At 41.6% G+C, this 23,363-nt stretch overlaps 1 protein-coding gene across 3 annotated transcripts in view; it reads right to left on the reverse strand.

Moving 5' to 3' along the window:
- Positions 1–2,162: 2,162 nt before the first annotated feature.
- The window catches only part of LOC133132811 (stAR-related lipid transfer protein 13-like), a 53,181-nt gene continuing 31,980 nt past the window's right edge, over positions 2,163–23,363 (reverse strand). For all 3 annotated transcript variants that reach the window (XM_061248563.1, XM_061248562.1, XM_061248561.1), the window contains 13 exons: positions 18,943–19,014; positions 17,314–17,395; positions 15,759–15,822; positions 13,936–15,185; positions 13,212–13,385; positions 11,130–11,289; positions 10,431–10,629; positions 9,680–9,890; positions 8,972–9,086; positions 8,384–8,605; positions 7,572–7,789; positions 6,316–6,492; positions 2,163–5,761 (listed from right to left, as the gene is read on the reverse strand). In XM_061248563.1, the coding sequence (XP_061104547.1) occupies positions 5,644–5,761; positions 6,316–6,492; positions 7,572–7,789; positions 8,384–8,605; positions 8,972–9,086; positions 9,680–9,890; positions 10,431–10,629; positions 11,130–11,289; positions 13,212–13,385; positions 13,936–15,185; positions 15,759–15,791 (2,877 nt within the window). In that variant the 5' untranslated portion in view covers positions 15,792–15,822; positions 17,314–17,395; positions 18,943–19,014 and the 3' untranslated portion in view covers positions 2,163–5,643. The remainder of the gene's footprint in view (positions 5,762–6,315; positions 6,493–7,571; positions 7,790–8,383; positions 8,606–8,971; positions 9,087–9,679; positions 9,891–10,430; positions 10,630–11,129; positions 11,290–13,211; positions 13,386–13,935; positions 15,186–15,758; positions 15,823–17,313; positions 17,396–18,942; positions 19,015–23,363) is intronic.

A 23,363-nucleotide genomic window follows, 5' to 3' on the forward strand; every position in this document is an offset into this window, starting at 1 on the left:
GTTGCCCTTGGCTAGAGGCGAGTTTGTCTTTAGCTGACTGGTAACGCGTTCGTTCAACAAATAATTTGGACAAGTGAGAGGCTGGGGTTCAAATCCCACCTCACACTTGGTGTCAGGGTTTCTCAACTCATTTTCCAGTCAGTACCTCTTTTTGGCTCACACGTATACAGGTGCAGTCTAATTACCAAACCAATTTTCCATTATTGGTATTCTATTTAAGGCTCAGTGTCCCTCCATTTTGTGCTTGAGTGTTGCATTTCGCTTCAGACACTGAGCCAGTTAGAGGTAGCCTGGAAGACTGAATTTCTTTATATTTTAAAGGCGTGTTGCCCTGTATTTGGGTAGCTGTATCAGTTCTCGAATATTCTCTCCACCTCTTTCTAACGCCCTCCGGTAGGTGAGGAGCTAGATTTGGATAATTACTTGGGGTTCAATTGCAAGAACCCTGCTCCAGTGATTCTGTAGAGATAGAGATAGTGACTCTTCCATGTTCAGGAGTACCTCTTCGGTCTAAATAGACTCTTCTACCAGGTTTTCGGTACTGTTTTAGTTGGCTTTCGCCAGGGGCTTTCTGTCCTTTTTTGTTTTCCCTTTATCCTCTAGTGCTTCCCCTAAATTATATTAGGGAGACCCCTAGATTGGTTCTCACATGTCCTTTAACCCTTTTCACTAAACCTCTAAGATAAAGCAGCTTAATTTAAACCCAAAATCTATTTTGCATGAAGAAACAATCTGTCACTCATCACAAACTTTGTCATCAAATTTCAAGTTGAAAAAAGATCATTTAGGGGGTTTTCTCTGTGGGTAAAAATAGTGGCGGGTCATTTTTTAACCTTAAGACAACACATGGGTTAAGATTCCCTTTTTGGTCGCCTCCGTCTCCACTCCCTCACACTTGGGTGTATGAATGGATGCACATTTCATATGCAATGTATGATACTGAAAACCTTCATTTTAAAGACAATTACAAGTGTGGTGCAAATTAGCAACTATTAGCATTTTCATTTAGTTCTGCATTCTATATTACTCTGTCAACTATCAGTTATCTATCTGTTCTTAATGTTGCTGATGTGCATTGCTCTAGTCCAATATGTTACACCATGCTTCATTGCTAATCCCCAGTAACCACGCACCCAAGAAATTGTAGCGGGCTTTGGTTATTATTGCTTCATTATCTCTGTCAGTGCTACTGTATGATTTAGTCAAAAGTGCAGAAGTCAGAAGTGTGCATTTGCTTTTGTCAATGAATTCATGAAACGGATAGCTTCATAAAACATTTGACAAAACTATCCAAAATGGAGTTGTAAATCTCTGACGTCACAACGATTCGATTATCTTGAGGAAACGAGTCTGCATCATGAAATCTCATTTGAATGTACAAATATAACGGGGGAAAGGGATGCACTCACTATAGTGGAACAAAGATAATTAAAACGATACATGAACTTTTAAGTTCTCAGCCCATTTATTTTCAAGAAGTGCCATGTTTAATTGAGTAAAAAAAAAAAAAAAGAATTATTGAATTCTAACATTACTCACATTCTAAATTGATGCAGTTGAATTGCCACCTTAACGAGTAATGAAACAGAATGCTTACATTGTTAGAAATTCAATACTGATCCTCAGTTGGGCCTGTTTATACTTCATTGTGAACTAAAGCCTGATTCCAATCACCAGGTCCAAGGAAAAATTACTTAATTTTTTTATTGACTGAATTCAGGACCTGTATCTGGTTTCAGTCTGTATGGGTGTTATAGTAACAGAAAATTGAGAGGAGGAGGTAGGAGTTGATAAAAGGATTAGGTTTATCATTTTTTTTATCCCATGCAAGAGCACCATGCCCGGGTCAATCATGTATCGGAAAACTCTTTACACCAGTGGAATTTGCACACACTCCCAGAAATGTGTGATAATGAAACATAGCACGTTACTCACTAAAATGCCAAATAAATTTGTTCTGAATTTGGTCAAAACTGAAATTAATTTTAACATTTTTGGTATCGGCTGGAATTTAAATTGTGTCTACAGTGTTAAAGAATTTCAAATAAAGTATCTGACATGTCTATATGGAATGTGTCTGATATTAATCTGCATTGATGAAATTTCTCTGTAATTATGGCAGAGTAGCTCAGTGACAGTCACAGAATGAACCCCAAAACAAAAATTTTCAAATAATTTTATTGTTCATTTTCTCAAAAAAGTAAAATATACAATGGTAGTTAAATAGAGAAATAATACAGGACTTAAATAGCTAGGGTACAAATAAACAGATGGAAGTGTGTATGAACTACACTGTGAACAGTTGGTGTTTTTTAAAACTGAAATTGGTTGGATATTGATCCCATTAGGTAATGCTAAACCACAATCTGTCATCTTTCAGTTTTCATAACAATGGTAATACATTCAGCCTTTTGAATGTCAATTGATTGTTTGGTTGCACAGTTACACATTTATTTGGCTGCTTCTATGATACCGATTTATTATGTTGCTTCAAAGATTCAAAGAGAGTTTTGACAGCAAAAAAGCAAAAAGAAAACGAATGATGCGAGGTTGTTTATACAAATATAGACAAAAAACCTATTGCCCAATGTCTTCTTGAATATCAATGATATCTTTCTATATGCACAACACCAACACACATGAATAAAGGTCCTCACCATCTTTATTGGTCAGTTTAGTATTGGATGCACACTTTCATGGGATTCAGTATAATTTTGATTGCTAATTTTACATATTAAAGAACTGAGGAGAACAACACAAGGATTGTGATGTGGACAAATTAATGCTACAATATGACTGCAATGCATAACACCCTATAAAGGGAACAATATGGCCACATGTAAAGACTGACAGAAACACAGATATAAATAAAATGCATACGTACAAAACAACACATGCACGCAAATGCGGACACCCACACACACAACCAGCTATTAAAACATACAACTACAAAGAATTATATAATTGAATCTCTTCCTGCTGGGGATCATGATCCCCACAGCCATTGCCCTCTGATTTATCAATGTTTGGGTTAAGCTCAAAACCCAAAATACAATTCCCAATAAAGTAATGGATGCTCAAAAAACTTTCAGAAACCTCACAATGTCGGCTGTAACAATAATTAACCATCACATCTCCTTTTTAAGATTAAGAATACAAACAAAAAAACCCCCTCATTTTAAAGACGTTCCTGGGGTGAAATTGAAAGATATTGCCATGTTAAAGGAGAAATAGGTACTAATATGAGATCCATGCAAACGTAAAGCACAAGCTATGGTTCTGTTTGCACATCGTTAAAGAAGTAAAACTATAAAGCTAAAGTAATTCACTTTTCCTTCTTTCCATGACTGGTATGCCAGTTAAATTGACTTTTCTAACTGTGGGACCACTTAATCCTGCACCAACTATTACACAATCTTATTTACAATGCAAAAATATATTATCATTGTTTGTATAGTGCAGTTTAAAATAAAAGATTTCAATTTGATCAACTAGCAAGGAAACAAATAAAGATTATTGGTGACAGTAGCTAATTTAAAGACCTCTCCTGAGTTGTTAAAATAGTATCAACATTCAAGATATTCACTATTCGCCACTCGTTATGTTTTTGTGGCTACATACAGTGGACTCCGCAATTATTGTCACCCTTGATGAATACGCACAATGAGAGTTTTTATTTGCCCTTACAGTGCTAAGTGGTATGTTTAACCATTTATGTACCCATTACCCAACTTGTGATGGTCAATTACCATCAGTGTCTTCTGAATTGACAGTTCTTTGGCTTTTCCCATGCTGACAGTTGACAAAGGGATTTCACATGCTTGTTACCTCATTTTTATACTCTAGTAAAACAGGAAGTGATGGAATGACACAAAATAGTTCCTATAGACTGAAATGAACAGAATGAAAGTATTGGCAATTTAACCTTGTTTGGTGTGCCAATAATTTCCTGTGGTTTACTGAATAAAAAAAAACATTGAAACATGAGAGTAAATGTGTTGAAATAAAAGTATATCGTTTTCCTGTATATTTGAACTTGAAATTTAGATCATTATTAATGTTGCTTATTATATGCAGCCTTTATTCTCCATTTTTCTTAAACGTGGCAATAATTCTGGAGCCCACTATGTACATTTCTAGACATCATTATTACAATATATAGCAGCACAGAAGAGGTATGTTATGCAAAAAAATGGCATTCCTGTTAATCTGAAATTGGTTTATTTATAATAATTACATTTCTTTGCAGTCTGTAAACACATTTTCAGGATATAATAGTGCCACTGTATTAAAATGGGAGATATGGCTTTTAAATCCTCAAATATACAGTGGGGTGCAAAACTTTGGACACCCCTGGTTTTAATGTCTTACAATTAATCTATATGTGAGTGAAAGAAAACCTGAACTCTAAATGGAGTTAAACATGAGACTTTTCTGCACATTTTTAGATTTTTATTTTTGACAAAAAAAGGGGCCTGTGCAAACGTTTGGGTGTCCTTTTGAATTATTCTTTGTTACTTTTCAAAAAGATGATTACTAAGGTTCAGACCCAGGTGATTTACTTCAGGGCTTCAGTGAGTATAATTCCAGGGCTGAACTTCTTATTCTGAACTAACTCCATGCCTTCTCAAGTATCCAACTGCATTGGCTGTTCTGTCTGGTGTTCCTCTAAACAGTTGTCCAAGGATTTCAGAATGAAGATGGTTAATTTCCACCAAGAAGGAGAAGGCTACAAAAAAAACTCTGAATGTTTCAAACTACCTATTTCCACTATCAGAAACATAACAAAATAGAAGATAAATGGAACAGTTGAAGTCAAGGCAAGAAGCATTTCAGATAGAATGGCCCAAGACGAATCTGCAGACAGCACCTTTCACTGCAGACTTGAATATTATAAAAATCTGTGGAGAGATCTCAAACTTGCCATACATGCAAGAGGGCCAAAGAATATTTATGAGCTAGAGGTGTTCTGCCAGGAAGAATGGGGAAAAATTCCAAAAGCGAGGACTGAAAGACTCTTAGCTGGCTACAGGAAGCTGTTATTGTTGCCAGAGAAGGGGTTACAAAGTACTAACTGACAAGATTCCCAAACCTTTGCACAGGGCCTTTTTATTATTATTAAGTGTTACATTTTTTAATAAAAATTCATCTTGCGTTAAAATGTGAAGAAATGTATCATGTTTCATGTTGTACCATGTAGAGGTCAGGTTGCCACTTCTGTTCACTAAGTTATTAATTGTAAAATCCTTCTTGACCAGGGGTGCCCAAATGTTTGCACACCACTGTAGCTGCTACTTCTATTCACTTGGGGTGATTTAATTCTTTAAAATTTATGTGTTGGGGACGAGGGAGTTATTTTCAAACTTCCAGCATTAAAATCAGTGGATAATCTTGTTCTCCTCCATTTTGGCCAATGTAACATTTCACAAATGTCCTTACTTTAATACTGGATGTGTAGATTTCACTCATGGGTAGATTTCATTGCTAACAGGACATTGTTATACTTCCCTGAGGAGAATAAACACAACTCAAAATTGCCCTTTTGATGGTTTCAGGAGCCAATAATTCCAGGGAATCATAGCAATCTCACCTGAGGTCCCATTTGAAGCTTTGTGAGAAACAGCCCCCCCTCCCACCCTGGTTTCACAGTTTTGTCTGAAGTCCCTGAGCTGCCAAGACCGGGAAGGAATCTCGTATCCTAGCAACCTCCACAGCGCAGAGATGACCGAACACTTTGTTGTACCACTCAGGAGAACGGCCTCTGTAAATATCACAACAGCAGAAAATATCTCAGCATATCTCAACATCCAGATCCATTAATCCTTCATCCTCACATGCTTCTGTTAGACCAGAAAAAGCCTTAAGAATGAGCTAAGGGTCACAAATCCTCTCCACTTTGATCAAACAAGATCTCAGCAGGTGAGCAGCAGGGGATTATATAAAGGAAGCAGTAACACAGCAACTATGCTTACAGATTTAGCAGTCTATGCATTCAATGTCAAGTGAAATATTTACACTGAAATGTTAGTATTCCACAGGTTCTGCTAGCGCTGCAAATTTAGCCATAAATCCAAGGAAGGGTGTGCGGCACTACAAGGATGTGATATTATTTCAAATGTGACCGGTTCTATCAAATTCAGTGGTACTGATCCCAAAACGTATTTTGAGTTTTATAAACTACTAGGGGAATGTAAGCTTTCTAACAATACAATTTTCAAAGCATACAGAAGTCAATCATGTTTTTTTAACAATAGCAATTCAACACATTTTGAGAGAGTCAAAGAGAGAGAGAGATTGGCAGACGGCACTACTCACCGGAGGTCAGCTCTGCAGTAGTGGGTCAGACACGACCTCCCCGCGCCACACGGCTCAATCAGACAGCGGGATGTGAGGAGCACTGCCCTCAGCCCCGCCTGCAGGAACACCTTGTCGTGTTCCACGGAGGAGGACACCAGGAGCGCGCCCCCGCGTGGCAGCTTACTGTCCCACCTCCTGTGGTTGGAGAAGGGGGAGAACACAAACCTCGTCACACCCCCTGCCCACGGTGGCCAGACACGCATACGCACGTGATGATTAAAGACCCACAGCCAACTTCCCCACACTTTCTAACCTGTGCTGTAGCGTAGTGGGTAAGGTACATGTCTGGGATACGCAAGGTCGGTGGTTTGATCCCCGGTGTAGCCACAATAAGATCCGCAAAGCTGTTGGGCCCTTGAGCACAGCCCTTAACCCTGCATTGCTCCAGGAGGACTGTCTCCTGCTTAGTCTAATCAACTGTACATAGCTCTGGATAAGAGCGTATGTCAAATGCCGTGAATGTAATGTAATGTGCTGTACAGCTAACAGTGCAGGCAGGCCATGAGGCGTATTCGGTTACTAACTAGACAAACTAAACACAAGCCTTGTCACACCCCCTGCCAAGCCGTAACCAGACCCACCTACCCATAAAACCCATAGCCTACAAGTTAAAAACCCCATAGCCTACATGTCCTAAGCTGTGCTTTACACCTAAGAGTACATAGGGACGTACTCCGCAACAAACTTTGTATTTCATGCACAGCAAATTGGTTTAGGAGTTTATCCTTGCTGTAGCAGAAACATTATGGAGGTTATAGGTTGTCAAGATAAAAAAATAATAATAAAATAAAAAAAAACAGTCTGGAATTAAATCAAATCAGAATTCAGTTGGCAGGGTACCTGGGGGTTGACTTGGCACACAAGAAATACTTGTCTGGTTGAACATAACTCCGCAATATGCCTTCAATAGCTGCTTAAACGGTACAGGTTTCGGGAAAGAATTCTTGTCTATGGTCAACCTAACTGACAGAGAACCATAATTAAACCAATAATAATTAAACATATTTAAACAGAATTTCGTTTAGCTCTTACACAATAAAAAGAATCATACAGACCGACATAGAAGACACAAACACAAGTAATCAAACAGTTTGTGCTTCCTGTTCCTCCGCAAATTAATTTCCTGATGACGACAGCATTCTTTAAAACCAAAAAAGCTGGGGGATATTCTGGGAGAACATTTTAAAAACGTTTCAAATAAGGCGCAAATGTACCTCAACACGACGAAATCCCTCCGGGGGTGTGGCGCCATGCTGTCCGTCACAAATTGATACACTTCCGTGTCACTCTCCAGAGACTCGATGACCCGGCTGTGCAGCAGGTCGTCGTCCCATAGGTGGCGCTCTCGTAGTATTCGGTGAAGCACGGCGGCGGGAGGGGCTTCTATCTCCGTGGAGACCTTCCACAGGCGAATGGGATGTCCATCTCCTACCTTCAGATGATGAACGGCACATGCAATGGTTAAACCATCACTAAAGTTGCCAATTCAGCTTTGTAAAAGATTCATTCTATAATATAATGGGATGTGACACAGTCTATGTCTTACCAAAAAACGAAGTATGTTTTGCATAATTCACACATCATACAAATTTATAAATTGTAATAATTTGTAATGGTTGGGTTCCCCAGCCATGATTCCTAGATCTGAATTAAACAGAAATTTCCCCTGACTCACAATAATTTCTGGGAGTTCAGAATTCATTCTCCATGATGCACACTTGCTAATAAATTTTAGTGAAGTAAAAATTTGAGAAAACATCAGCAATGAACCCTGAATTAAAGTAATCAAAAAAGTTGAGGCAGGACACTAAATGAAGGCAGGGTAAACTGTTTTAATTACGGGTGCCTGCATTTGGAATTGATGTAATTGAAGATTCCTTGTGGCGCTGTCCAATCTAAAATTAATAAATAAACTCTAATGCAATCTAATCGAGCAAAATCCAGTGGTACTTAAAAGCGGATTAGTTTTGCCTTAGATGCATGAGATGGCCTCATTAAGATTGATAATTGGACCTGGTTCCATTACCTTCTTGTAAGATAGCTCGGTGTTCTCTGGCCCTGGGGCACCATGCCACCCCTTGCTTCGCTCCGTGGAGTCTCGTAACAGGCACTGGACGCTCTCCTCCAGGTGGGCCTGGTAGTCCACCGGTTCCCCTTTCAGACTGCAGCCCAGGCCGTGGAGGGGAAGCGGCTGAGCATCTGCAGCGATGTAGGAGTTCCTGGACTGCAGCATCATATCGTGGGGGATCTGCCCGGCCAAAACAAAGCACAAGGCATTAAGCACAACTAAATTAACACTCAGATATATGTGGTAGTATATCGTTGTTCAGAAACTTCATTTGCAAACAAACAATAACAATGAGATATATATTTTTTGGCCAGTTATTCAAGTTAATCATGGAAAAGGAGGAAAATTGTTTAATTGGTGGGTGTAACTATACAAACACTATCAAGTGGAGCAACACCAACAAAAAGCAAGAAAACGGTCTAGCTGTATCAAAATGAATCTCATCAGTCACCCTTTAACATCAAAATAGTTCTTGCTGATACTTAAATACTTCGTAAAAATAAACAAATACATAAATAAACAAATCAGAAACATAGAAAGTCTTACCTGGAAAAGCTTCTTGCATTCCACAATCATGTGACTGAGGCCCTGTGTGGCAGCCATGTTCTCATTCAGATCCTTCTGGTCTGGTTTACCTGCAGCTCCCCGTCTAGGGATTAATCTACCACAGGGGAAATGAGCATTTAAGACAGTGCACTGTTTAGAATAGGTGCTGGCAAACAGATTAGTCTCAAACGGCTGACAGTTAAGCTGTGTAAAGACGAAATCAGTTTCCTTTATTTGTTGGTCAAAGTTTAGGACAACTGTTGTTCATCTGCATTCAAGCAAACATTGTGTTTTTCTGATTTTTTTGTTCCATGTAATAGCTGGAGAGGACTTTAAAAAGCATATACAGTTATATCAACCAAACAAAATGTTCAAATGAACAAACGGTGTATGATCCAGAAGAAGTGTTGCAGAAGATTAGAACAAGTGGCATCCCTTTTATAAAGTGGAAACATGCTACAGCCTTCAAATGAACTCTTAGTATAGTAGAGAAAACAGAATGGCTCAAATGTAACCATTAAGAGCTATAATGTTTTCATTCAAAACCCAATGCAGAGAAATCAGGAAGATACCACCATTATCATCTGGCTCAGCAGAGCCTTTGAAGGGATTTGGAAGAGCTTAATCAATATGAAATAGCAGTGGAAACCCTTTGGCTGGTTGACACAGGAAGAAACACACACACACACACACACACACGCTGTGTACCTGGGAGAGGTGCCCTCCTTCTTGGAGACGTTGAGGTGGAAGACGGAGGGGGCGAGGCACACGGCCAGGTTTCCGGCGGTCATCTGGTTGCCCTGGGCAGAGGCGATGTCACTGAGGAAGTACAGCAGGGTCTGCAGCACCTCACGGTTCTCATCCGGGAGCAGGATGACAGCGGCCTGAGCCGCCTGCAGACACTGGTCCTTAGGGACACCTGGAGAAGAGAGGGGGGGGGGCCCAGGGACACCAGAGCCCAGGGGGACATCAGCTCATGAGAGGGGAAGGATCCAGAGCTGGTAGCTTTCACCTTTTATTCCCATCATCCAATGCAGACTCAAGTCCTGCCGCCATCTTCCCTCCCAACCTGGCCTGCTTGTACTTTGTGCATACCATTGATAATCATTCGTATGAATGGTATGCAATGGTATGTCTAAGGTTTTATGTTCTTTTTTGTATATTCCACTTTTCTATTTACGGTACCTTTCATTCTTTTATTTAATTTACTTGGATTCATTTCTCTTAGTTCCTCTATTTATTTAACTTATCCATTCTTCTACGTCCATGAAAAGGTGCTGTTCAAATATTATTATTATTATATAATAATAATTAATAGCTAACTGTGTCAATTATAATTATTATTATTGCTACTACTACTACTAGAGACTACTATCTCTGCACCTTCCTAGCTCAGGTTGCCTCTATGCATCAGGTGAGCAGCCAATAGATCAGTATTCCCTCTCACAGTGAGACTCACACTGGTAAATCTGCAGAAAGGTGTCCGTGAGCTTGCTGGTGAAGACCGGTTCGGGGAGGTCCCTGAAGTACTGCTTCAGCATGTCAGCCACATCGTACGCAGACTGGCCATCATAGCTCACGTGATCCGGGGAGTTCTCGTTCAGCTGTCTCAGAGCCTGGATCCTGGACTTCACCCCAGACTTACGGAATATACCAACCTACGCAGAGAAATGCCCGACTAAGCAAATATGGAAAAGGTCTCCTTTTACACAAATACTAAATGAAGGGGCATCAAGATGGGCTGAATGGCCTGCGGACAATATGTATATTCTTATGTTCTTATACTGGTACAGAAGATAACCCCCGTAGACTGCTAAATTAAAGGCCTATTCAAATCAACTGTCAAGTCAATCTGTGCTGTGCAACTGTAATGTATACAGCACCTCTGAACAAGCAGCTCTTTGTGTGTATGATTACCAGCTATATTATTTACAGAAGGTTTTCGTGGTGGAATCTAATTTGTGTAAGTCAATACGATGAATATTTCCACAACTGCATTCGTATCCAGTCCTTCTCAGTCTCCGGTGGATCTTTCAGATGGTAGCTTACAGTCCTGAAATAATGCTATCCCTGTTGACCCTACTTCAATTTTAAACAGCTGCTATTGTTTCAAATGAAAAACCACTGAGCCCTACACGTGGACGGTAAAGAGCCGCACCTGGTCGAGGCACTGGCTGCGAATGTATCGCATGGCCTGCTGAATGCTCTGGGGCAGTGGCTGTCCGCTCCTCTGCACATTGATGATCGGCGGGACGCTGAAGACGTTCCGGTCCCGGTAATCGGGGACCTTGCTCCGCTTCATGAACTTGGGCACCGTCCTGAGGAAGACGTGAAAAGCAGCGAGAATTACATTTACATTTACATTTACATTTTAGTCATTTGGCAGACGCTTTTAATCCAAAGCGACTTACAAGTGCATAGGTTCTACCACAAGTCAAAGCATCACATCCAGAACTAGAAAAATACACCTGGACTGCTGTTCTAAACATATAGTCGTCATCATAAGTGCAATTTTTTATTTTTTATTTTTTTTTTTTTTTTTTGGGGGGGGGGGGGGGGGTTAGACAGGGATAGGGGTATCAGAAGGGGGGGGCGGGGTAAATCAGGAGGGGGGACTAAGGTAGAGTTTGAACAGGTGTGTTTTGAGTCTGCGTCGAAATAGGGGGAGGGATTCTGCTGTCCTGACAGTGGTAGGCAAGTCATTCCACCACTGAGGAACCAGAACGGAAAACAGGCGTGAACGTGCAGCTCGACCGCCAGGTGCCCGTAGAGAGGGAATCGTAAGGCGACCAGAGCTGGCAGACCGGAGTGGTCTAGCTGGGGAGTAGGGAGTGATCAGGGATTGTATGTAATGTGGGGCAGTCCCCTTAGCAGCCTGAAATGCCAACACTAGGGCCTTGAATCGGATGCGTGCGGCAATAGGAAGCCAGTGGAGGCCAATGAGAAGCGGGGTGACATGAGCCGACCTGGGCTGACTGGTGATCAAGCGGGCTGCAGCATTCTGGACCAGCTGGAGGGGCTTGATGGCGCACGCTGGGAGACCGGCTAGGAGGGAGTTGCAGTAATCCAGGCGGGAAATAACGAGCGCCTGGACTAGGAGCTGGGTGGCTTTCTCCGTCAGGAGATGACGGATGCGGCGTATATTAAACAGAAAGAACCTGCAGGTTCTGGCAGTGGAGGATACTTGTGGAGCCAGGGAGAGGCAGTTATCAAGAGTCACCCCAAGATTCTTTGCCGTACGGGAGGAGGAAACTACAAAGTCCTCCACAGTCAGTGAGAGGTCGATTGACGGAGAGGACTTAGCAGGGATGTAGAGAAGCTCAGTTTTGGCAAGGTTGAGCTTCAGGTGATGGGAAGTCATCCATGCAGAGATATCAGCCAAGCAGGCAGAGATCTGTGTGGTGATTTGGGTGTCAGGGGGGAAGGAAATGAAGATGCAGGAGATTCAAGCTGCTTGAGGCGTGTGAGATTTTCAACAGCAAATTGGTGATTTCCTTGAGCGGAAGGGTACTTTTGACATTTGAAACAAGAAAGAACCACGTGTTAAAACCTAGTTCTGTCAAATACTATGACTTAGGAAGGAGCACTGAATTTACGCATAATGAATAATGGCTATGTACTTAAAAGTTTTATATTCCCCATTGGGGAGACTTCAACGCTAAATTACATAGATATGTAAACATAGCTGTCAGTTCTCGTCAGCAGTCCCACCTATCACATTAAATAACAGCATTTATGCATAAATATTAAACATGCAAATAATAATATACATAGCAAATGGAATATGAATGGTAAAATTAGTGAATAAAAAAGACATTGATTTTAAATCTTCTAAGAGGATAAATCGCTGTCGCTTTCTCAAATTAAATTAACTGTCCCTATAAATCAGACAAACCACTTAAGTAGGAGACGGAGCTATTCCAATATTTCATTACATGCACTTAATGTTCCACTGCAAGGGAATGCAGTGGGATGCTTATGGCTGAATAGTACAAAAAAGGTCCAAGAATGGAGGCATCAGGTACAGGTAGCTTCCATGGTGGAACAGAGCATGGTGTGTAGTGTATATTTTTATCATTTGGCAATGCTAGTCCAAATGTCTGTGTGCGTGTGTTCATATGAGCGTGTATGTGTTTGAATATGCATGTGTGTGTGTGTGTGTGCATGCACATGTGTATGTGTGTTAGAGGGGAAGGATACTGACATTCACTGTATTTCTTGCTCTGTAAACATCACTCACCAGCTCCAACCATGCTTGCTGGATATGCAGTACTTTTCCATGATGGCCGTTAGTCTTAACAGGGAGAATTTCTGCAGCAGATTGAGCTGAGCGGCCGACTGCCTGTTTATTTCCAGCGATGCGGAGGTCAAGCTAGGCCTGTGTGAGTTCTGGAAGCTGTGCCACCTCAGTTTTCTGAAAGAAAATAATTCCATCTCAGTGATGCTCTTAAATTGGTGGACATGATTACTATGGCACCTATAATAATCATTTTCTGTAGTACTACTTCTATTACGGACCTATTTGAGTGCATTTAAAGGTACAATAGGTAAGATTTCTATGTAAAAACATTGTTACAAGACCATTGTAAATCCCTTCCTATCATTGAAAAAGGCTCACTGGCATGTTGACTCACCCTCTAACTGTGTTTAAAGTCCTTAAATTTGGGTTTAAAAATATGCAGTTGACGGGCCGGTACAGCGGTATACCTGTATGATAATTCAAGATCATTGGTTAAAAATTGGTTCTAGTTGCAACAGCCAATGGCGTTTCAACTTCAGCCTGTTCATAGAGAAGGGGTGGCATAAACAGTGTTGTTGCTGCAAGTCCGAAATTACCTATTGTACCTTTAAGTTCTTAGTCGTGTAAGATACTCAGGATAAGAGCTGCTTAAAGGATTTACATTTACATTATGTAAGGTAATGTAAAGCAGTTGCATTAAGATTGTTTAGTTGTAGAATCTGACCTGCTGGGCCTGGTTAGGGAGGCGCCTACTCCAGAGTCTCGTCTCTCCCTCATTTCCATCTCCTCCGCCTCGTTCAGCGAGTTCCCCATGCTGTCGTAGTCGCTCACCGCCGTGCCGAGGTCAGACACGGACTGCTCCTCGAAACGAAGGCCGGCGGGATAGGACGTTTTGCCCTTTTCTTCGGAGTCTTCCTCATTGTCCCCGTCCCCCAGCTCCAGACAGACTCTCTTCGACCACAGGTCAACGTTCTGCTGAACGTCGTTGACGTGCTGGAGGACGTCGTTCAGGTGCCGGAAGACCTTCTCCCCCTCCGGGCCGAAGAGCTCCTCCGAGCTGTCGTAGGTCCCCGGCACGTTGTCGTAAACACTCCCCACCGAGCTACTTGAGTTCCTCCTCTGGCGGAACCCTTCGAACTGGGAGTCGCCGCTGCTGGCCACTGAGAGATCCAGCTCGCCCGCCCTCCACCTTCTCAGGTTGTCGACGGCAGGGGGACGCATGCTCTCGATGGAGAGAGCCCTCGGGAACGTGCCAGGTTTGTGATCCGCCGGGAGGTGGACGAGGCAGCTCTCTTGCCCGCTCGCGAGTCCGGCGACCTGCTCACTCCAGCCAGTCATTCTTGCGCCTATATCGTAATCCTCCAAGTAGCGGGCGTTGCGTTTTGTTCTTCCTAACCCTCCGTCGTCGGAACGGCCCGCTCTAGTCCGGCAAATGGTATGGGCCCTCCTGCTGAAAAACAAGTCGCTCTCTTTCAGGCCAGGGAGACTCTCATTTAGCGTGCAGTGTAAGCTGGCCTGCGGCTGCGACAGTCCGCCAGCATCCTCCCCTGCATCGGGCGCTTCTTTCTCTTTGTCCTTTCGCCGGAACGATTCCATCCGCCTGAGGAAGCCCCTGGAGGTCCTCTTGACCTTTTTTCGGAGGCAGGGCCGGGCCCCGGGGGCCTCTTCCCCGCTCGGGGCGAGGGCGTCGAGGGGCCCGGAGGGGGCATCGGGCTCGGCCACTGTGGCATCGCTGGACGAGGGGCCCCCGGTGCTGCCCGCGCTCAGACTGCTGCCGCTGCGGACGGAGGAGACCTCCAGGTCGCTGAAGTCACTCAGGACACTCTCGCTGCTGGCTGAGGTCCGCACAGAGGACGAGAGGCCGTCCGTGTAGGGTGGGGCGAGGGTGCGAAGTCTGGACCATCGCTTGCTGTCCCGCTGGAACGCCCACCGGTCACTGATGGCGCAGAGGTCATCTTCCTCTGAATCTTCACTCTGCGTCAGTGAGGGACACAATTTTGTGTGATATATTTTAGCATTATTGTCATTTTCAATAATAATACTAATAATAATAATAGGATATATAAAAAGGGAGTAAAATTTTTTATAAGAAATACATAACCACCAAATACCATAAAAAACATATGCAGAGATAGAGATATAATTAATATTTTCACAAAACAACATTATAGTGAACATAACTCCAAAGGATTTAGGCATGAATGTGCCAATAGCAATTGGGGGAGTAGCAATTGGGGGAGTCAATTACAGAATGCATACGCTACTGATTGGAGCCGTTATGTAGACCTACATAAAATATACATACAGAGATATAATTACAATATTTTACAAAACACACTGTCGTGAACATAACTCAAAGGATCTAGACACGAATGTGCAAATAGCGATTGAGGGAGTAGCAACTGGGGGAGTCGATTACAGAATGCACTAATGTTGTTGGAGTTGTTATGTAGACCTACATCCAATAAAAATAATGAAAATAATATCACACAAAGAAGGAATAGTCAACAGTTCCCTGAGATTAATGCCTTGGAAGCTTCCACCCACCTGTTTGCGCTGAAAATGAACTTCTAGCTTCATCGAGGCACACTTGTTAAGAGTAGTCAGCCTCCTGTGAGAAAAAATTGTGAGTTAGAACAGGTTTAGGTCTAACCCTGAACATGCAGATACATCACCCTGTCTGATGAAGGTGTGCCCAGCATAGTTAAAACTTCAAACTTCAATCTCCCAGCAAGAAGTATGAGCTGTAAAAAGCCTTCTAAAGCGACAGCCACGGGAAGTACTAGAAGCTCTCGTCCATGTTCGGATCTAACGTATGTTTCTGAAGTCACAGTGAAAGGATATCTACATGCAATGAATACTCAGTTACATGCCTCCTCTCCATCATTGGCTAAGAAAACTACAAAGACTGTTGGAATTTCTGTCATAATCATCATTCACATGGCTCTATTTTTTGCGCAGTTAACTCAGGCATATCCATGCATGAGAAGCGCATGGGAACAATTGGAATCGCTGAAGCCTGGTCTCACCAAAGGGAATTCCCATAATTACAAAGAGGCCGAACATGGTCCTCATCAAAGATAAAAGGTCCACAGTGACAGTGCGCAGATACAGTAGGCTTTCTGTGAAGCCTGCGTCACTCACACATCATAAAAGCCCAAATTCCGTACATTCCCTACTATATCAAAGGGACAATATTTAACTAAATGTGGTGTATGCCATTCACATTTTTCCCCCTTTACTTTTATACAACCCAATCAGTGTGTTCAGAGACCTTCATTCAGTTCAGATGGTTCAGTTAGGATCAAATATGTGGGGGCGTATTTTGTGGGCGCTGAAATAAGTTGTTAGCTTGCGAACAAAAGTAATGGAAGATGAAAGCCTATTTGCGTAGGAGCAACAGAAGAGCAGCAGTTCCTTGCCATTAGCAGGTTGGCAAGGAACATGTTCATTTTAAAAGGTGTAAAGTTTTGATGGAGCTTCTGAAAAGAAAAAATACATTAAAAGTTTTCTCCACAGTAAAAGTTTTCTCCTCAATTATTTAGACATAGCCTCCGTTATCTATTTGCAAGAATGCAAATGTGTAGTCTCCCCTGACTATCAGGGGATATCAGCTGCCACCTCTAAGCTTATATATTACTGGAATCTTAGTCACAACAGGCTGCCCTCCTCCCCACCAATTGAGGGGGTTTCACCCCCACAGAGGAGGTTGTGCTTGCTATTTGGGGGTTATGTGCCTTTTTTGCCCTTATATTACTCTGTAAAGCATATTTGTGATAGTTTTCTGTATCATACAAACAAGTGCTGTACAAATAAAACTGACCCGACCCCTGACTATACCCATATGAGGACAACTATGGATCATAATCAGGACCTCATTTCAAACGGATTATTAAGTCATAAAGCCATATTTACATTTTAAAACTCATTCAGCTGGGAGATATCTCTATTCTGTGGAACATTCAAAAATGATTAACAGGTTCATTGAGCTTCAGTTCAAGCAATTCAAAGAGACTGAGAATATATCTAAGAATTCCACTCTTTGTGTTGGGGCTTGTGTTGGATTGCTTAATGCACTTCAAGGCTCCTGATCAAATCTTACCTGCAAAGTGATTTCAGTGAGTCCCTGTCCAGAAAGTCATGGTCTTTTTTCACAGAGGGTATATCAATAGGAAACAGAGCATCTGTGAAACAAAAACATGCAAGTGTTATGATGGAGGGGCATTATTTGGGATTATAATTCAATGTGTAAGAGTCGAATGTTCAATACAGATCAACAGCTAGATAGTGGGATTTAAAACAAGAGGAATTTAGGGGAACCATTTTGAATTAGTTTTAGACACGCCTATTCTGGTTTCACACATTCCTATGAGCAGGGACAGGTATTGTTTAGATTTTGCCGATGCCAAAATGAAGCTTTTATACTTTTATTGCAATGGCAAAAATTACAATAAATGACAATTTAATTGTTTTTAAATTATACGTCATACTTTACTGTTTCGCATTTGGCATTTTGACCAAGTTTAATGTTAGCTTGCGTGCAAATGGTTCCTACTGCCACTGATTTTGACCTGAAGATATCCAATCACAGAAAAAGTTCTGCGAGGGATGAGATCAGACAATCTGATTTTTTCAGAAACAAAAGAGATAAAATTTCTGAACAATGCCTAGAACATTTATGGTTGTATGACTTAATGGAGGTATAATGAAACCATTCCATTGATTAGTTGGGTTTGTTGGCTATCTTTTGAGCTGGACTTCATCACTCCTGCACACAGTCTCATTTCAAGGGCTAAAGCCAGTGCACATGAGCATAGCACGCAACTTACCAATCCATTGTCTTCACGGTCTTTATTATTGAAGCAAATTGGGTGCATGTGACACTGAAGCGCATAATAAAAATGCAATTAGGCTAGATGCTTTTCACTTTTTCAAAGAACATTAGCCTTCAGAAAAAGGGGTAGCAGGTTCATTATCATCCTGGAAATGCTCATTATTAAGCTGCAAATCACAAACGGATTCTCAAATTACTTCCATTTTCAAGCCTGCAATCATTAGCAACTCGTGCCCGTTTATTTGGCTTCACCCACCATCATCTTAACGGTGGGAACAAGTGGCTCAATGAAACCTCGTACTATAAAAGTCTGCTAATTAACAGCATTACAAAGAAGGAACATTAGTCACACAGTACGCTCAGGAAAATGAACGTGTTTGACACAGTTTTATTCAGTTCTAATATGAATCAACACAAACCTCAAGGGAAGGTGAAGATATAGAATTAAGGGGAACCATACACACTGTGTGGCGTTAACAACACAATAACATAGGAATAACTTTTGGTCCGTCTTTGTAACAATTAATCAAAAGCCATCACTGACATCTCTTCATGTCTTTAAAAATGGAAGCGGCCTGTAGCCTAGTGGTTAAGATAAATGACTGGGACATGCAAGGTCGGTGGTTCTAATCCCGGTGTAGCCACAATAAGATCCGCACAGCCGTTGGGCCCTTGAGCAAGGCCCTTAACCCTGCATTGCTCCAGGGGAGGATTGTCTCCTGCTTAGTCTAATCAACTGTACGTCGCTCTGGATAAGAGCATCTGACAAATGCCAATAATGTAATGTAATGTAATGGAAGCATTACCGTTCAATGTTACTTATTTCCTATTCATAATTGTATTTCTTCAGCAGCAAGCTGACTAATATTGAAAGTGACACCAAAACTGTATCATTACCTTCGTAAAGCTGTGCATATTGTGGAAAGCCAGCCGCCCGTAGCCAGTTACACGCTTCTTTAGCTTCAAGTTCTGAAAACAAAATCACATCATATGTCATAAACAGCTAGCCTTCCTTACATCATTATGGGCTCATTTTTAAAACTGTAGTCAAGGATTTTGAAACATTACCCACAACTGGTCATTTCAACCGAATTGTATGGTACAGCTTTTGTATGTGGTTTCTATTCACCCTCAAACAGTCTAAGAGATGAGCATGAGATTGGAGTCATAAGGTGACTCTTCAGGAATTTCAATGCTGACATCTTTAATACCATATTAAAGTTTATGTTCCTCAGAAAAATGTGTAGCCTATTCATTCTCTGGCTTGAAGAACAGCATTTTAAACAGGCTGTATGAAATTGCCAGTCCCCTGCCCGTCTCTACCGTGCATCACAGAAAGAGAATGTCAATGACTATTTTATCACCAGTTACTCTACCGATTACTTCAAATAAGGAAAAACTATAAAAACACTTTTTCGAATAACAGAACATAGACACAATGAAAGTTCTGAACAATGCTTCATTCCAGTCTCGCAAACAACTCCAGAGAACGGAACAAATTTATCTGCAACAGCCGTGCTATTCTGCTTGTTTCCCCAGAACTGATCAGTACCGCTGATTCACTGGCAGAGGCAACAGGGAAACGATTAGGATCTTAAATTATTATACCAATAACCACTGCATCATAATTTAAATCTGTTTTTTTTGTGATCAATTAACTAGATTATCTGGACTGTTTGTTGCAGCCCTCCTAACCATTGTCCCCAGAAGCACAGCCAGGGTAGACATCATTCTGACAATTTACTGTATCTGTTATTAAATGACACATCCTGAGAACTGAGCACAGTGGATTGCGGTAAAAATTGTAGCAGAATAGGTATTTCCTCACAGGTGTAGTGATTCAATAACTGCACTACCCATCCTTACTCCGCCAGGAAATAACATTGCAGGTTATTGCTCCACAAGGAAATAAAACAACATGTGATTGATGGTGCTGTCCTAACAAACTCGGAGGACAATAATCTGGCAGGCGAGGCATGAGTGATGTCCAGAGAGCTACAAAAGATCTGCACAGACGGCCAAATTGAGGGAGGGAGGAGAAAATGTTTTTGTATTTTAACGGTTACATTGTTACAAGTAAAATAAAAAAATCCAGATATCCACAGATACCGTGGGAGCAATAATTACTTGATCCCTTGCTGATTTTGTAGGTTTGCCCACTTACAAAGAATGGAACTGTGTAGAATTTTAATCATAGGTACATTTTAACATTGAGAGACAGAATATCACAAAATAATCCACAATAACAACATCATATAAATTTGATTAATTTAATATAATTTTTTCACATTAAATAAGTATTTGATCCATAGAACAATACGACTTAATACTTGGTGGAGAAACCTTTGTTGGCAAGCACAGAGGTCAGACGTTTGTTGTAGTTTTTCACCAGGTTTGCACAGATCTTGGGAGGGATTTTGGTCCACTCCTCTTTGCAGATCCTCTCCAAATCCTTAAGGTTCCGAGGCTGTCGCTTGGCAACTCGAAGCTTCAGCTCCCTCCACAGATTTTCAATGGGATTTAGGTCTGGAGACTGGCTAGGCCACTCCAGGACCTTAATATGCTTCTTTTTGAGCCACTCCTTTGTTGCCTTGGCCGTATGTTTTGGGTCATTGTCATCCACAACCCATATTCAGTGCTCTCACTGAGGGAAGGAGGTTGTCGCCCAAAATGTCCTGGTACATGGCCCCATTCATCCTCCCCTCGATACGGTGAAGTCGTCCTGTCCCCTTAGCTGAGAAACACCCCCAAAGCATAAGGTTTCCACCTCTATGCTTCACAGTGGGGATGGTGTTCTTGGGGTTGTACTCAGCATTTCTCTTCCTCCAAACACAGCGAGTCGAGTTGATGCCAAATAGCTCTATTTTGGTCTCATCTGACCACATCACCTTCTCCCAAGCCTCCTCTGGATCATCCAGGTGTTCTTTGGCAAACTTCAGACGGGCCTGTACATGTGCCTTCGTCAGCAGAGGAACCTTGCACGCTCAGCAGGATTTTAATCCTTCACGGTGTAGTGTGTTACTGATGGTTCTCTTTGTGACTGTGGTCCCAACTGCCTTCAGGTCATTAACAAGCTCCTCCTGTGTAGTACTGGGCTGATCCCTGACCTTTCTCATGATCATTGATATCCCACGAGGCGAGATCTTGCGTGGAGCCCCAGACCGAGGGAGATTGGTGGTGACTTTGTGTTTCTTCCATTTTCTGATAATTGCTCCAACAGTTGTTAAGTTCTCACCAAGCTGCTTGCTTATTTTCTTGTAGCCCATCCCAGCCTTGTGCAGGTCTACAATTTTGTCCCTGATGTCCTTAGACAGCTCCTTTATCTTGCCCATGGTGGAAACGTTGGAATGTGATTGATTGTGTGGACAGGTGTCTTTTATACAGCTATATTTTGGGTAATGAGTTGAGATTAGGAGTGCTTCTTAATGGAAAACTAACTGGTCTGTGGGAGCCAGAATTATTGCTGATTGGTAGGGGATCAAATACTTATTTCATGCAAAAATACGATAATAAATTTATAACATTCATATGATGTTGTTATTGTGGATTATTTTGTGATATTCTGTCTCTCAATGTTAAAATGTACCTATGTTTAAAATTCTACACAGTTCCATTCTTTGTAAGTGGGCAAACCTACAAAATCAGCAAGGGATCAAATAATTATTGCTCCCATTGTATATCACAGCCAATGGGAAGAGACCTGTGCCAGGGGGGTTACATTTTTTACATAACATGTAATTTACATGTCATTTAGCTGACGCTTTTATACAAAGCGACATACAGTTGATTAGACTAAGCAGGAGACAAACCTCCCCTGGAGCAATGCAGGGTTAAGGGCCTTGCTCAAGGGCAAGATCTGTGCGGATCTTCAGTGCATGGCACCACAACTAGAACAAGGTGAGATTGGAAATTACGAGGTTATCTGCAATGAGTGTGGGCAACGCACGTGAGCAAACACGTGCTGAAATGTCAGACGTGTTCACACCACTCCCTTCCGCCCCCCTAAGCCACAGAAAACCTTTCTTTACCAGGCTCACTTTCTGTGGGTAAGAGTATTCCACTGTATCAACTGGAGCACTGAAGGTCTCACATGCACAGTAACATGGAGAAAATGATGCTCCATTTTAGGGCAATGTCAGCAGCACACCCCTCATCATGCAGAGCTTTGCGCTTTGTCTGCTACTGAGTTGTTCCTACTCTGTGTGAAATGACACATGTAGAAATTACTTTGCTAATAGTCAGGCACCATTTGGCCAAACAAATGTTATCTTACATGATAATCACACAAATCCCATTACATTGATGCCTGTAAGTACAGTCAATAAGTAGAGTCAGTAAGTAGGCTATACATTTCCATGGCATTATGCACTACAGAAAGAGAAAGTCAAGGAGCTGCCTGGAATTTAATAAGGACTGGTGTTTATTTGAATACATGTTTTCATTTCATTTCATTTTATTAATTTGTACAGAAAAAAAAGTTTAAAAGCAACATGTGCAAAGGTGTTACAAGAGTACATAAAGTCATTATAAACCTAGGCCCAGCTCAGTTTATTTACAGTGAGTTTCCTGTCCTGCAGCTAAAGCATGTGAAAGACAAGAGCTGGTGACTAAAAGTGGGTCAGGGAATCTGCAGAGGACACTGCCATTGGAGTGCATCGTTAGGGCTGCAGATACTGATTATTTTACCACCAGTTACTCTACCAATGACTTAAAATAAAGAGTAATCTATAAAATACTCTTCAAATAACTGTTTACTGACGCAACGAAAGTTCTGAACAATACTCTATTACAGTCTTGCAAACTGTTTCCGAGAAGAGAACAAATTTATCTGCAACAGCCGTGTTTTTTATTTCCCAAAAACTGATCAGCAATGCTGATTCATTGAAAGACACCTCAGGGAAATGATTAGGATCTTAAATTATTATACCAATAACTATTGCATTAAAATTCAAATCAACTGTTTTAGTAAGCAATTAAGTAGATTACCCAACCAGATTGTTTGCTTCAGCCCTACGGATAATAGGCTCTACTGTTATTAAATGGCACATCTTGAGAACTGATCACAGTTCAATGCAGTACCCTCACCCAATGTGAAAATTCTGAATAAAAGTTCAAAAATAAAGGAACTGAATACTCAAAGCCAATTCTCTGTCTTCCTGCATGGCTTTTCACAAAGCAAACAAACACACAGTGCAGTCCATAAGTATTTGGACAGTGGTACAACTCCTCTTTTGGCTCTGCAGTTCAGCACAGTGGATATGAAACAAAACCATGAATGTGAGGTTAAAGTGCCCACAGTCAGCTTTGAGAGTATTCAC

The sequence above is a fragment of the Conger conger genome, chromosome 7 (assembly GCF_963514075.1).
Source record: "Conger conger chromosome 7, fConCon1.1, whole genome shotgun sequence".
In the NCBI taxonomy this organism is placed as follows: Eukaryota; Metazoa; Chordata; class Actinopteri; order Anguilliformes; family Congridae; genus Conger; species Conger conger.